General features: G+C 40.7%; 1 protein-coding gene across 1 annotated transcript; it reads left to right on the forward strand.

Annotated features, from left to right (window-relative positions):
• The first annotated feature begins 2,513 nt into the window (after window positions 1–2,513).
• Window positions 2,514–9,216, forward strand: LOC123765241 (transcription factor 21). The gene is made up of 2 exons (XM_045753736.2): window positions 2,514–2,616; window positions 2,827–9,216. The coding sequence occupies exon 2, from the start codon at window positions 2,981–2,983 to the stop codon at window positions 3,764–3,766; it is 786 nt and encodes a 261-aa protein (XP_045609692.1). The 5' UTR covers window positions 2,514–2,616; window positions 2,827–2,980; the 3' UTR covers window positions 3,767–9,216.
• Window positions 9,217–13,873: the final 4,657 nt, after the last annotated feature.

A 13,873-nucleotide genomic window follows, 5' to 3' on the forward strand; every position in this document is an offset into this window, starting at 1 on the left:
GTAAGGAGGTGGGGGAGGGTAGGGAAGTGGGGAAGGGTAAGGAGGTGGGGAAGGGTAGGGAAGTGGGGGAAGGGTAAGGAGGTGGGGAAGGGTAGGGAAGTGGGGGAAGGGTAAGGAGGTGGGGAAGGGTAGGGAAGTGGGGGAAGGGTAAGGAGGTGGGGAAGGGTAGGGAAGTGGGGGAAGGGTAAGGAGGTGGGGAGGGTAGGGAAGTGGGGGAAGGGTAAGGAGGTGGGGGAGGGTAGGGAAGTGGGGGAAGGGTAAGGAGGTGGGGAAGGGTAGGGAAGTGGGGGAAGGGTAAGGAGGTGGGGGAGGGTAGGGAAGTGGGGGAAGGGTAAGGAGGTGGGGGAGGGTAGGGAAGTGGGGGAAGGGTAAGGAGGTGGGGAAGGGTAGGGAAGTGGGGGAAGGGTAAGGAGGTGGGGAAGGGTAGGGAAGTGGGGGAAGGGTAAGGAGGTGGGGGAGGGTAGGGAAGTGGGGGAAGGGTAAGGAGGTGGGGGAGGGTAGGGAAGTGGGGGAAGGGTAAGGAGGTGGGGAAGGGTAGGGAAGTGGGGGAGTGTGAGAAGGAGGGAGAGGGTAAGGTATTGATATACTATTTGGCTATTAAGATATTTTCTTGAGCATATAAAATATCCTCAGAATTTCAGAGTGACTTTAACAAAGAAAAATTTGCCCTTATGACAAAAGTTGTATTAATTGGATTTGATTTGAATACATAATAAATAATGAAAGTGACCTACATGAATAGCTAAAATGTAACAATTAAATACGTCTCCAGACAAAGTCCTGGAACGGAATTTAGAAGACAAATGAGATGTTTAGAATGCCTTTACTGAAGGCGTTCGAGGACACATTGAACATGTGTCCGTGTGTCCGTATTGTCCCCGTGTCCGTATACCTGCAATGTGTCTCAATACATCATCTGTGTCCACACCTATCAAGTGTCTCCTACACTTCCTATGTGTCACGTGGTGTTTGACACTTACGTGGACATTAATTAAAGTAATAAATAAAGTCATCTTCCTTAAATTGAAAATTCTGAAACAATGACTTTACTCATTTGCATAGTATGATCTTCGATTATAGTGTCACCTTGTTTAAGCACCTTAGATCGCATGCCCAACCACTTGGGGTGAAGGATAGATCGACGGTCTGGCTTCTTGCAGGCCGGTGTTCAATCCCCGATCGTCCAGGTGGTTGAACACCATCCCCCCTCCCCCGTTACATAATTCTTATCCTGGTCCCTTTTTGCAGGTCGGTGCGCAAAATTCGATAAATTAACGGCATAGAGAGAGAGAGAAGGAAAGATTCGAATATGGAAGAGAGGCAAGATTAGGAGGAATGGGGAAGAAAGGAAATATAGAAAAAGGAGAGGTAGAGAGTAGAAAGGGGAAGGGAGAGATTGTAGTGGTAGAGACTGGCGGAGGTAGAGATTGGGTAGGTAGAGAGATAAGGAAGTAGAGAATAGGGGGGGTAGAGAGAGAGATGGGGAAGATAAAAGAGGCAGGAAGAGAGATGGGGTAGAGAAAGTGGGATAGAGATAGGAAGGGTAGAGAGAGAGGGTGGTACAGAAAGGGTGTCTAGAGAGGGAAGATATAATAACATGAGTAGTGAGGTGCAGAGAATAGGCATAGGTGACGAGATAGAGATGTGGGAGAAGAGAAAGTGACTGAAAAAAAGGAGAGAGAGGGAGAGATAGGTGGGTAAAAGACAGGAGATAATAGGTGACAGAAGTTGAAACATAAATATTTATGGAATTGATGTGGTATACAAGAATAAAAATCATGCATAACTATGTATAGAAACATGCTTCTGAAGATGTATTGTTAAATACGAAAGTACTTAAGTAAATTCCTGTTTCAATCCTTCCTTCGTGGTCTGACACTGTCACATTTTTCATCACGTGTTAATTTTCGTTATTTACGCACACAAACATTATATGTGTATATATATATATATATATATATATATATATATATATATATATATATATATATATATATATATATATATATATATATATATATATATATATATATATATATATATAACATCTTCAGTTTTAAAATCATATTGACTTGTAAATGTTATATTAAAGCTAATAACTATTTACCCCTTCAAAATCAATTTCTAACCACCACATGTGGTGGTAACTATACAATGTGTATTCTAAACCCAAAATATACCACATGTGTGTATAGTTTACTATACACATGGTGTATTCTTAAGCAACACCTGAGCGAAGCTTTCATCAGTAGAACTGCAAAACACTCAAGGCCAAAGCTGCTACGACATACCTGACTAAAGCTGTGAACACACGTGCCCAGAACCCCCCTCAAAACCCCCCCAGGGTCTCCAAAACCCCCTGGGATACGAACCTGGGGTGTTAAAATACCGGGTTGGGTCAACCTAAGGCGATATTTTCGCTCGGGGAAGACACTATGGTAAAGTGTGTAAATAGTGGTATACCCAGAGAGGGAGAGAGAGAGAGAGAGAGAGCGAGAGATGTTCAGTGGGCTGCCAGCAGCGGTACGGACAAGACGGGGTGTTGCTTCTCTCTCTCTCACTCTCCCTCTCCCTCTCCTACCTCTCTCACTCCCTCCCTCGGTCTCTCCCCATTAGGTGAGAAATTTTCCTCCCTTGGGAAGGAATCTTGTATCCGCTTCACATAAATCTATATACATTTCAAAAGAACCATTCGAAATGAAGTTTTAGATTGTAATGTTGTAGCGAGAACACTATTTTGATTACCATGAGTCGAATCTCAAGTAAGCTAAATCTAATTCAATGTAAAGTCGCGCAGATACTAAGTGATTTTTTTTTTGCTTTCAGATAGTTTGATGAGCGCGAGTGACCGACAAGACCACAACGCGAATCTATGACATTTCCATACCGCGAGTGTGTGAGTGTGTGAAAAATACGCGATACAGAACTCCCTTGACTGAACTTCAAGTGTAAACAGAAGTGTAATACCTGCGTTGAAAACATGATAACACACATTAAAATGGCGAAGATGGAAAGTCCCTTGAGTGCAGTGGCCGAGTTACAGAGTGTGAAGGAACTAGTGGACAGCAATAATAACGGCGAAGCTGAGGTCGCCGACTCCACCCCGCGGTGCGACGCTGTAAACATTACAGGTGGTGGAAACTCGTCCGGAGGGAAGTACCAGCTGCGGCCTCGTTCCCTGCAGGCCCGGCGTCGCTCTGACAGCGAGTGGAGTCTCCAGGACTCGTTGAGACACAAGCCGCGGCCTCCGCCGCTCTCCAGGTACCGCAGGAAGACGGCCAATGCCCGGGAGAGGTACCGCATGCGGCAGATCAACACGGCCTTTGAGAGCTTGCGGGGCGTCCTGCCATCCTGGGTGTGTAGTCGCCGCCCCGCCTCGGATATGACCAAGATTACCACCCTGAGACTTGCCTCGGCTTATATCCGATCCCTCCAGGATATACTGGATGGTAACGCCCACCAGGACACCTGCTCCTGGGTGCTTTCCAGCATCCTGGAAGAGGCCTCGACCAGCCCTAAGCAGCCGCAGGTTAACCAGTACCCCACAATCTCCAACAAAATGCAGCAGCCCCCTGCTTACGTCACTCAAGAATCCGACTTTGTCACACTTCTCTGTAACCCTGCAGATCCAGGCGTTTTCCAGGACAATCTTGAGACGTTCTCGTACCTGTCACCCATGTCGGAGACGGAAGCCATGGCTCTCCTGCTGGGGAATGACCCTCCTCGCACCTGGGGTGACAGCCAGCACCCGCCCCTTGTGTCGTAGGGCACTCGAGGTTCTCAGTTTAATCTGAGACATGTCTTGTATTCCTGAAGGAGGAGCTCTTTACTGATCTTTATGACTTCCGTTATCACAGGCTTCGTGCTCATTCTTGTACGTTTATACCAGCAAGTGATAGTCTATCCATGTTAATTTTTTCCTCGTTTTTGATAACTTTATTGGTTCACAAAGGAATGTTGTTGCCAGGTTGAGTGAAAAATTGGCTCTATACATCACGATGATAACGAGGGAAGTGAATGCTGTTTTCCTGTGAGACTTACTAACGTGAAGCTTTGGCTGAACGTCAAAGTTAAAAGTTTACGTACCAGCACGAGACAGTTTACTGAGTTTACCTGGAAAACATGATGATGGGTTTTGGTTGGTGCTTTAAATGTAAGGTTTCTTATATATAAAAATCTTTTTGCTAGACTTTGTGGTCCTGAGAGTTATATATTAACAAGGTTTACGACATTTCATAAAGATAATTTTTTCTTTCGGTTACCAGATAACGACCAACTTAATAACCTGGTATCATTGCAACGACTGGCTCGTTGCTGCAAGTATTGTGACGACCTGTGTTAAACGACCACAAAAAGTCCACCAACGTATTTAAGCTACATACTCCCTTAACACTTCAAGTTGTGCTCGTAGAAAGCAGATTAATTTAAAGCATTAGCACAACAAAGTTCCCCAACAGCTTATTGTAATTCTTACCTTCTATCTATAAAGATCAAGAAAGTAGAAACTGACATATTCAGCACAGTGTTTTATTCTGATATATGACCATTTTCAAGGCTCAACTCCTATATCAAAGCATAAACCAGAGTCAAAGGCAAATTGAAAAAAAATATGAAAAAGTTTGCTCAAGTTTTTTTCGTGTGTTTGCCCTCCCCTTCCCCCTTCTTCCTGGCGTATAATTGTACATAATTCAGCGCCAAAGGATAACCTACCACAGCAATATATATATATACTGAACGTTTCCCTAAAACGAACACGTACAACGTCAAGATTAGATGCGTGATAACTAGTGATCTTTTGTTAACCAAGAAACCCAAGCTGGCGGTGAACCAGGGACGTAAACAGTGTAATCCAGTACAGTGTAGTCCATTACAGTGTTCTCTAAAACCATGCAAATCTAACCGCATCTCATCCCTGGTGGTCTCTACGACATAATTGTGTTCCTGGCATGAGACAGAGTATATATACATGTTATTAATTGTGCCTATGTAAGGGGTTACACTTATGTTCCCTCTGGCTGTTGCGTGTTCCTTCGCGGTTGCTTGTAAGTAGCTATACAAGCTTCCAGTAGCGACCTCATGGGAAGCAATTAGCGGCCTTATGGAGAGCAACCACAAGCATCCAGGAGCGAGAGAACAGACAGACACAGCCAGAGTCTGGATGCAATATGAGCTGCCTCTCGAAGCTCCCTACATTGATGATAATCTAAAATGTTATTCAGCTTTGAAGCAAGAGACGGTCTTATTTATCTACATTCATTATATATATATATATATATATATATATATATATATATATATATATATATATATATATATATATACTTATGATACTAATGTTAGTCTCTATCATTGTTTATATGAGTTTGAAATTAGAATTGAGAGTAGTAACTCTTTGTGAATTAATATGTCGGACGTCTCTCATGGATTGATCCCTCGCACATATGTAAATGCACATATGTAAATGCAAATCGTCATATAAAACAATATATGAAACGTAACAAAAAATATTTAATTTACATTTGTTTTATAAAATCTGTAACTGATCAGGACAATGCTTGAGAACGTTTTCATATGCTGACTACAGCTTATCTTGGAAATACAAGATAAGCCCTCAACATCTTTTCTATTTAATTCTGAATTAACGTAACTAAATTTCCACTGAGAGGCAAGACCAGGGCTTCCTGCATACTAAATATACTGTACAGTATAGTTTTAAACTGATTTATGAGAGTAAATTTTAGAGTATCATATTGATTATGTAAGATCTACTGTGGAATTTCTTAATTGTAATATTCATAAAGTAATTAACAGTGTAGAGTTTCATATTGATTCTCAAAGTTGATCTGTAGTGTTTCATATTGTTTCTGAAAGTCATACTGTAAAGATTCATATTGATTTTTAATGTTTTACTGTAAGAATTTCATACAAAAATTTACTGATTTTGGGGGAACTAGATTCCATTATTTTATCTGGCAGGATTTTTATTTTCTTTTAAGAATGAGACACATTGTTGCTTGTTCCCTGAATATGAGTTGCAATATATATATATATATATATATATATATATATATATATATATATATATATATATATATATATATATATATATATATATATATATATATGCATGGACCCAATGTGGGCCCAGAAACATAGCTTACTGTAAATTAATGTTGTGTTTGGTAGTTATTCTAGTCAATAGGTTTGTGCCATAGTTAGAATACTATGTAATTTATGTGATGGGTTTATTAGTATTTTAAATTAGCAAAAAAGTTAATATATGTTTGAGTTTGTATGTATATTAATGTATGTATAAATGAATACATGCAGCCACACACACACACACACTCGTAGGTTTAGATAAATATGTATTAGTAATGCCTTATGTTTTGTATATAATTAGCACAGTTGTCTAGAGATTTAATAACAACATTAGGCAGTAGACGTGTCTGCTGAATGGTATAGCACTGTAGAGTTGTCATGAATACCCGACTTACTCATATGTGGCATCAACACATGACTTGTGTTGATGGCAACACGGGTCATCAACCTGTGATGATGATACACCACTACACACCTGCCACCCCCAGGTGTGTAGTGGTGCCAACACCTGTTCCTGTGGCACTAACACCAACCCCTTTGGCACCAACACCTACCCCTTTTGGCACCACCAATATCTGCTCCTTTGGCACCACCAACACCTGCCCTAATGTGATCAATACCTACACCTGTGACACCAACGTTTAACGAAGTGATATCAACACCTGTCCCCCCACCCCCCTTCTGTCTGTCTGTCTGTCTCTTTCGCTATCAAAAACATCTGTCGACTTCATTTCCATTAATCTTTGTGTCGCCAAGATTTCGTGGCCTCCCATCTTCTTAAAGACGTCTTTTCTATCACTCTCCTTCTTTCTTCTACATCACCATATCAGTCTCTTGTTACCTCTCCCTTGTATCGAATCATCTTTGCATCTACCATGCATTGTCCTCTGTGATAACTTCATCTTTTTCCCTCATTGCCTATCTCTTTGTTCTTCATATGCCCTCCACAGTACTTAATGAAGAAAAGTACTCACGTAATGGGGAAAGATTACGTGCGACTTATTTTACGTTATCTTGTCTATCTGAGCACTTAATCCTCGCCCGTGTGTGTGTGTGTGTGTGTGTGTGTGTGTGTGTGTGTGTGTGTGTGTGTGTGTGTGTGTGTGTGTGTGTGTGTGTGTTTTAGACCCTTCTTCTTCAGTGGTCTCTGCATATTTGTTTTCTCTCCCCCATTCTCTTTTATTTGCCTATCTGCCTCTATCCTTCTGTGCCTGCTCATCTCGATCTGCATTTATTTTGCTCGCTCTCTCTCTCTCTCCTCTGCTCTATCTTTCTCTCACTCTCACCCTCTCTCTTTCCCTCGACCTCTTTCCCTTCTTTTCAACCATCTTCCTCTCTATAAATATACCTCCCTCTACCCCTCAATATATATACCTACATCTACCCCCTATCACTCTGACTCCCCCTCTCCCAATATCTCTGATATTTTGGGTCATTGTTGTGTTCTAATTGATCATTCCATCTCTGGTTTCCGTGTGTTCTCAGTCCGGCTATAAATGGATTTCATGTCGGCTTTCTCTCGGTCTCCACAACCCTCTCGTCCCTTTTCCTTGGCGTCCGCCTAACAGAAAGTACGCTTTCTCCACGCAACCATCTGTTCTTTCTTTAAAGCACTCTCCACTTCTCTCTGGCTTTAAAGCAATTTGTCGCCTGTTTTATTGAATGGGTTTTCGCAATGGGATACTCCTATTATTTTGTTTCATTCTTACATATGATGACTCTTTCACCTGTAGGCTTCCGGGTTCACGAACCTTCAGTTGCACTGGCTTTTAAATCGACTTGCAACCATCCCTTTAAATCGACTTGCAACCATCCCTTTAAATCGACTTGCAACCATCCCTTTAAATCGACTTGCAACCCCCTTTAAATCGACTTGCATCCCCCCTTTAAATTGACTTGCATTCCCCTTTAAATCGACTTGCAACCCCCCCCCTTTAAATTGACTTGCATCCCACTTTAAATCGACTTGCATCCCCTTTTAAATCGACTTGCAACCCCCTTTTAAATCGACTTGCAACCCCCTTTTAAATCGACTTGCATCCCCTTTTAAATCGACTTGCAACCCCCTTTTAAATCGACTTGCATCCCTCTATAAATCAACTTGCAACCCCCCCCCCCTTTAAATCAACTTGCAACCATCCCCCCCTATTTAAATCGACTTACACCGCCCCTTAAATTGACTTGTACCATTCTCCTATCGAACCTTTCTAGATTCTCTACCCGGCTTTACCTCAAATCCTTTTCATCACTTTGACTTCTCCTCCACTTCGTTTTCTCCCGTCTTGAATCTTCATATTTTCTAATTTAGTTGCACCTTCGGGTCTTACTATAGCGCCTCTACGTTGTTAATTATAGTTGTTCTATTCTCTCTCATCCACCGAAGATTCACTCTAATCCTCCACCCAAGATTCACTCTAATCCTCCACTTACCTCTCGTTTATGGGGGCTCTCGGATTACACTTAAATCCATTCGTGTTTCCACTTGAATTCTATTTTCTGGATTCCCCTTTCACTCCACCTGAAATCCCATATGGTTCCATATGCAGGCGATGAGTCACAATAACGTGGCTAAAGTATGTTGACCAGACCACACACTAGAAGGTGAAGGGAAGACGACGTTTCGGTCCGTCCTGGACCATTCTCAAATCGATTGTCAATCGACTTGAGAAGAGTACAATCGACTTGAGAATGGTCCAGGACGGACCGAAACGTCGTCGTCCCTTCACCTTCTAGTGTGTGGTCTGGTCAACATATGGCTCCATTTGGATTTCCCTTGGCACGAATTGGATTCCCTCTTTGATTCCACCTGGATTGCTTCTTGACTACATTAAGGACCATCCATTTAACATTACTTGGATTCCCCCTCCGTGATTCGACTTGTACACCCACCCCTTGATTTCAACTTGATTACCCACTTGCCTGGACTTGAATTTATCCCTGGATTCACCTGGTTTCTATCTTGAATTCCTCCTCCCCCTCCCCCTATTCGGGCACTAGAATGTACCACATACACGACTTTAGCTTAGCCAGCAGTGCTCCAAGAAACTGTTCACTGTACAAGGGGGTAATTACAACTTCTGTCTCTGGCTCTCGTCAATAAAGGTATTTTTATTACTTAGATTCGTTTTTTTTACTAAAACCTGTAAAATAAATACAAAAGCTTCAGAGGAGTATAAATTTGCATGAAGCTGTATATGTCTTCCAGCAGGGAAGAACAAGCAGCTTCGCAGACGAGAGAACAATAGCAGTAATTATAATAGAGTTTCTTTTTAATAGCTAATTTATCTTTTTTTTTAAATAAACCTATTTTCGATCTTGCTATAATCTCCCTGTGATTTGGGCAAACATCTCCCCCCCCCCCCACCTCCCATTTTCTATTTATTTCATATATACTCATATAATGGGTTATGTTCTTTTTATATTTACTCGAGTCATGTATTAAATATTCTCGAGTAATGCTTAAGATATACCAGAGCCATGTTTTTTGTTCATATATATATATACTCGAACATGTTTTTTAAGATATAATCGAGTCACATCTGTTAATTTCTCAAATAAATTTGTCTTTTCACGGTAGAATTATGGAAAACAAGCTTTTTGAATTCTGACTAAATCTTTATTAACACTCAGCTTCCTTCCAAATCTGGCTAATCGAACAGGCATCTTAGACTTTATTAGAACTTCCATATATAGATTTAACACTGTAAAATCTGATAAAATAACCCAGTGTTTACGTCTTTGACTCTCCTTGACGAGTAGGAGAAACGCCATTCAGCTAATTTTGAATAAAGCAAGAAAAAAAATGGCATCACAAGATTTGACGTGAATTTCACATCATTTCGAATTTATGAATGACGGTAATGAAACGCCTCTCTCGATGAGCGTGACCACAATAGCACATAAAACGACAATACCTGCTTGCCCAGGCAACCCGAACTGGTACTCAGGTGTTTTATGTCACTGATCCCCGTGACCTGGCACCATTGTGGGGCTCTGACCTGACCTCCTGGCACCTGAACCCTGCAGCCCCTAATATATGCCAGAGCCTGCCTTATAACATGGGCTTCGCTGCGCCCTTTTTCTCAATTATCACACGGAACAAATTCTGATTTTCCTGTTTAACACTATGTTGAAAGTTTCAGGCTCCGGTTGCAAGGTGATTTACTCATTAACTCAAATTTCACATTAGTCCATAATTAACAGGCAGACATAAATATTTCAGTGTAGAATTCATGCATAAATGGGTACTTCCCAGTGGTTAGAAGGTAAGCAATATATCGAAGGAAGGTGGTAGATATTTGTAAAAAACATCATATACAGGCATCATGAGTAAGTATATATATATATATATATATATATATATATATATATATATATATATATATATATATATATATATATATATATATATATGGTTCTCCTCGTAAATGATCATATCTCTGATTTAGAAAAAAACATTCACTGCTTTGTTGCAAAGTGCCTCCGCTCTGTTTCCGTATTGTGTGCGCTGGTCACACTGCCTGCTTTCTTTCACACTCATTCGATCTTACATCACACACACACACACACACACACACACACACACACACACACACACACACACACACACACACACACACACACACACACACACACACACCTACCTTCCTCCCTTATACTTTCTCAGCTGCTTTCTCTCCTCTCCGCATCTCTAGCCTACCTTTTTTTCAGGGGATGTTCCTACTCGATCCCTAAAACCGTTCTTACCTGGTTGAAATTGCCCAAACCATCTCAATACATTCGTCAAGTCCACTCATCATAGTGATCTATTTCTCTAAGTTACTCCCCCCACTAAAATGGTATTTAAATTTTCTTCACCACACGATCAGACTGTAATCAGAGTTAAATTAATCACGCTTAACTCTTTAAAAGTTGCAAGAGTATCAAGAGGTGCAATAATAGTATTTATATTCCAAAACGTCTTAGTGTTCATAATCCCTCAAATATGATATCCTGTTAGATATCACAAGTGAATTTTTTATATATTGTTGGGAAGGACTTTCATTGCATCTTTTTCTCTAAATGTTATAACAATGTAAAACGATGAATTTCATCTAATTTGAGCTTTCGGTAATTGTTTTCTAAAGTCAGTATTCATCCAGGTGATCTGTAATCACCAAATATATTTTTAAGTTCCACTCCAACAGATACTCCCAGGTACTGAAGCACTCCAGTTCAACCACTTGGACTGGACGGTAGAGCGACGGTTTTGCTTCTTGCGGGTCGGTGTTCAATCCCCGACCGTCCAAGTGGTTGGGCACCATTCCTTCCTTCCCTCCCCTCCCCCTCCCCATGTCTCAGCCCAAATCCTTATCCCTTCACAGTGCTATATAGTGTAATGGCATGGGGCTTTCTCCCCCTTTACGGGCTATTCATGCCCATACCACCTCTTGGGTGGCTTAATTTTCATCAATCAATATGCTTTCTCATGATAATTCCCTTTCCAAGAGGACCACAACCCCCTCTCTTCACAGCACACATCCATACCTTTATCCTCAATTGGATTTAATCCTGTCAAATATATCAAATATGTTAAATGACGGCTACCCGTAACAAACACGCTTTATTTACCACTGTATCTTCTTCAAATGTCAACGAAATTAGATTTACAATATTAGTCCAGCAGTCGGAAGTGGATAACAACTAATCAGGAGTACCATTCACTACCAACTCATCCTGTAGTCCAAAATGCAACATATGATACGGATCTTTTTATTGCTCGTAATTAACTCAATTGCTTGCCTTCATTTCTTTACGTCAACAGTGTCACTAAGTCCTTAGGAGCAAATTATTGGGTTTGTTCCCTATTTCTAGATTCAATGGTGTCCATGTTGCTAAAATATTCTCTAGTCCATCTCTAGGAGAGCCCACCCACACATAATATTCCGGGTCTAGAATATCCCATCCAGATATCTTGTCTAGGGATCACCTATGTTTGTGATTTCGTCGTAACCGCAACATCAAAATGCTTAACCGGGTTTTCTTCCTCCCCCTCACCACCACTATCTTGCTATCTGGTTGAGCTTCCCTGTGCCTCTTTGCTGGGAAATTCCTGTGTGTAGATAGGAATTTCTGCTCAACCACCACTTGGGCTGGACAGTATAATATATATATATATATATATATATATATATATATATATATATATATATATTATATATATATTATATATATATATATAATATATATATATATATATATATATATATATATATATATATATATATATATATATATATATATATATATATATATATATATACACACACTTCAGGAGCTCAGTAGTTTAGGCATGGATTATATAATTGACAAGAGTCAACAGATCTTTAAAAAAAAAAAAACATTTAAGCAAACACACAGGGGCCATTTATTTGATTAATTACAACCCTTTCATTCACTCATGAGTTCCCTATTGAAAACCTTTTGTGCGATACCCATTAGCCTTTCATGTAGCTTGTCTCAGCCCTTATATATCAACTATTTAACTCCCACAACTTGGGAGGTAAACAGCCACCACACTATTTGTAAAGACATTTCTAAAACATAAACAAAAATACACACACACACAGCTGGCCATATGTCCCCATCTCGCAGCATGAGAGGCTGTCACTGGGGACACATTATCGTGGCATTATATGCCTCGAGGTGTAAGCATTAGCTCGTCTTAGTGGGAACTTTCGCGGGTGATTTGTTGATGCAGCAGAATGTCATTCTTATGATGATTAATGATGAATTTTGTATGGCCAGAGGTGGGGGGAGGGGGGGGGGAGATGGAGAGTCGACACAGGGCATTGATGATTGATACTTGGCTTGGCCTATGGCCCCCAAACACACACACACACACACACACACACACACACACACACACACACACACACACACTAAGAATGCATTAGGAAGTGATGTGGTGGAGGCTGACTCCATACACAGTTTCAAGTGTAGATATGATAGATCCCAATAGGCTCAGGAACACACACACACACACACACACACACACACACACACACACACACACACACACACACACACACATACAAAAGACCATCCCCCGAGTCTGCAGCTCCTATGAGGAGTCCACACCACAAAAAAATAACATATTACAATGGGAAAACAAACCTTTGAAAGAGACGTGGTGAGACTTGTTCCAGAACTGAACGATCCTGCAACAGAGAAAGGCAAATTAAATTCCAATTCAACACGTTGCAGGATACTAAAGGCAACTGATCGCTGAATAAAAGGGCAAATTTACCAAATAATAAACGGTTGGGGTCATAGGACACAAGCTGGATGCTGTAGATACATAGGTCAGTCTAGAGACGCAAAGAAATATTTCATTATTTCACGCAAAGCAACAATTTCACTTTGAAGAAAATTTTGATAAACAGCTTGAAAAGTACTACGAAAAACGCTAGAAATGAAATTTGTTTTTTTTTATTGTTGCCGCCAAAGGCGGCTAGTTTATTGTGCACCCCATACTCATCCTGTGAGCGGTAGCGCAAAAAGCATTACAGAGGGCACAAAAGGTCTTTATCAGACCTCATCTTAGATTATTACATAAACAATTTCATCTATCCTTCACACCTTCTAGTTACAATGTCAGCTAGTTACAGAGAAAGTGCTATTTCAAGAGCTACATATTTACAGTAAGTCATCATACATTAATGGTAGGTCTTATCGCTAATACTTAATAGTTTGACCAGCTAGAAATGAAAGTCATTAACCGTCCGGGATA

This window comes from Procambarus clarkii, chromosome 33 (assembly GCF_040958095.1).
Source record: "Procambarus clarkii isolate CNS0578487 chromosome 33, FALCON_Pclarkii_2.0, whole genome shotgun sequence".
Classification (NCBI taxonomy): Eukaryota; Metazoa; Arthropoda; class Malacostraca; order Decapoda; family Cambaridae; genus Procambarus; species Procambarus clarkii.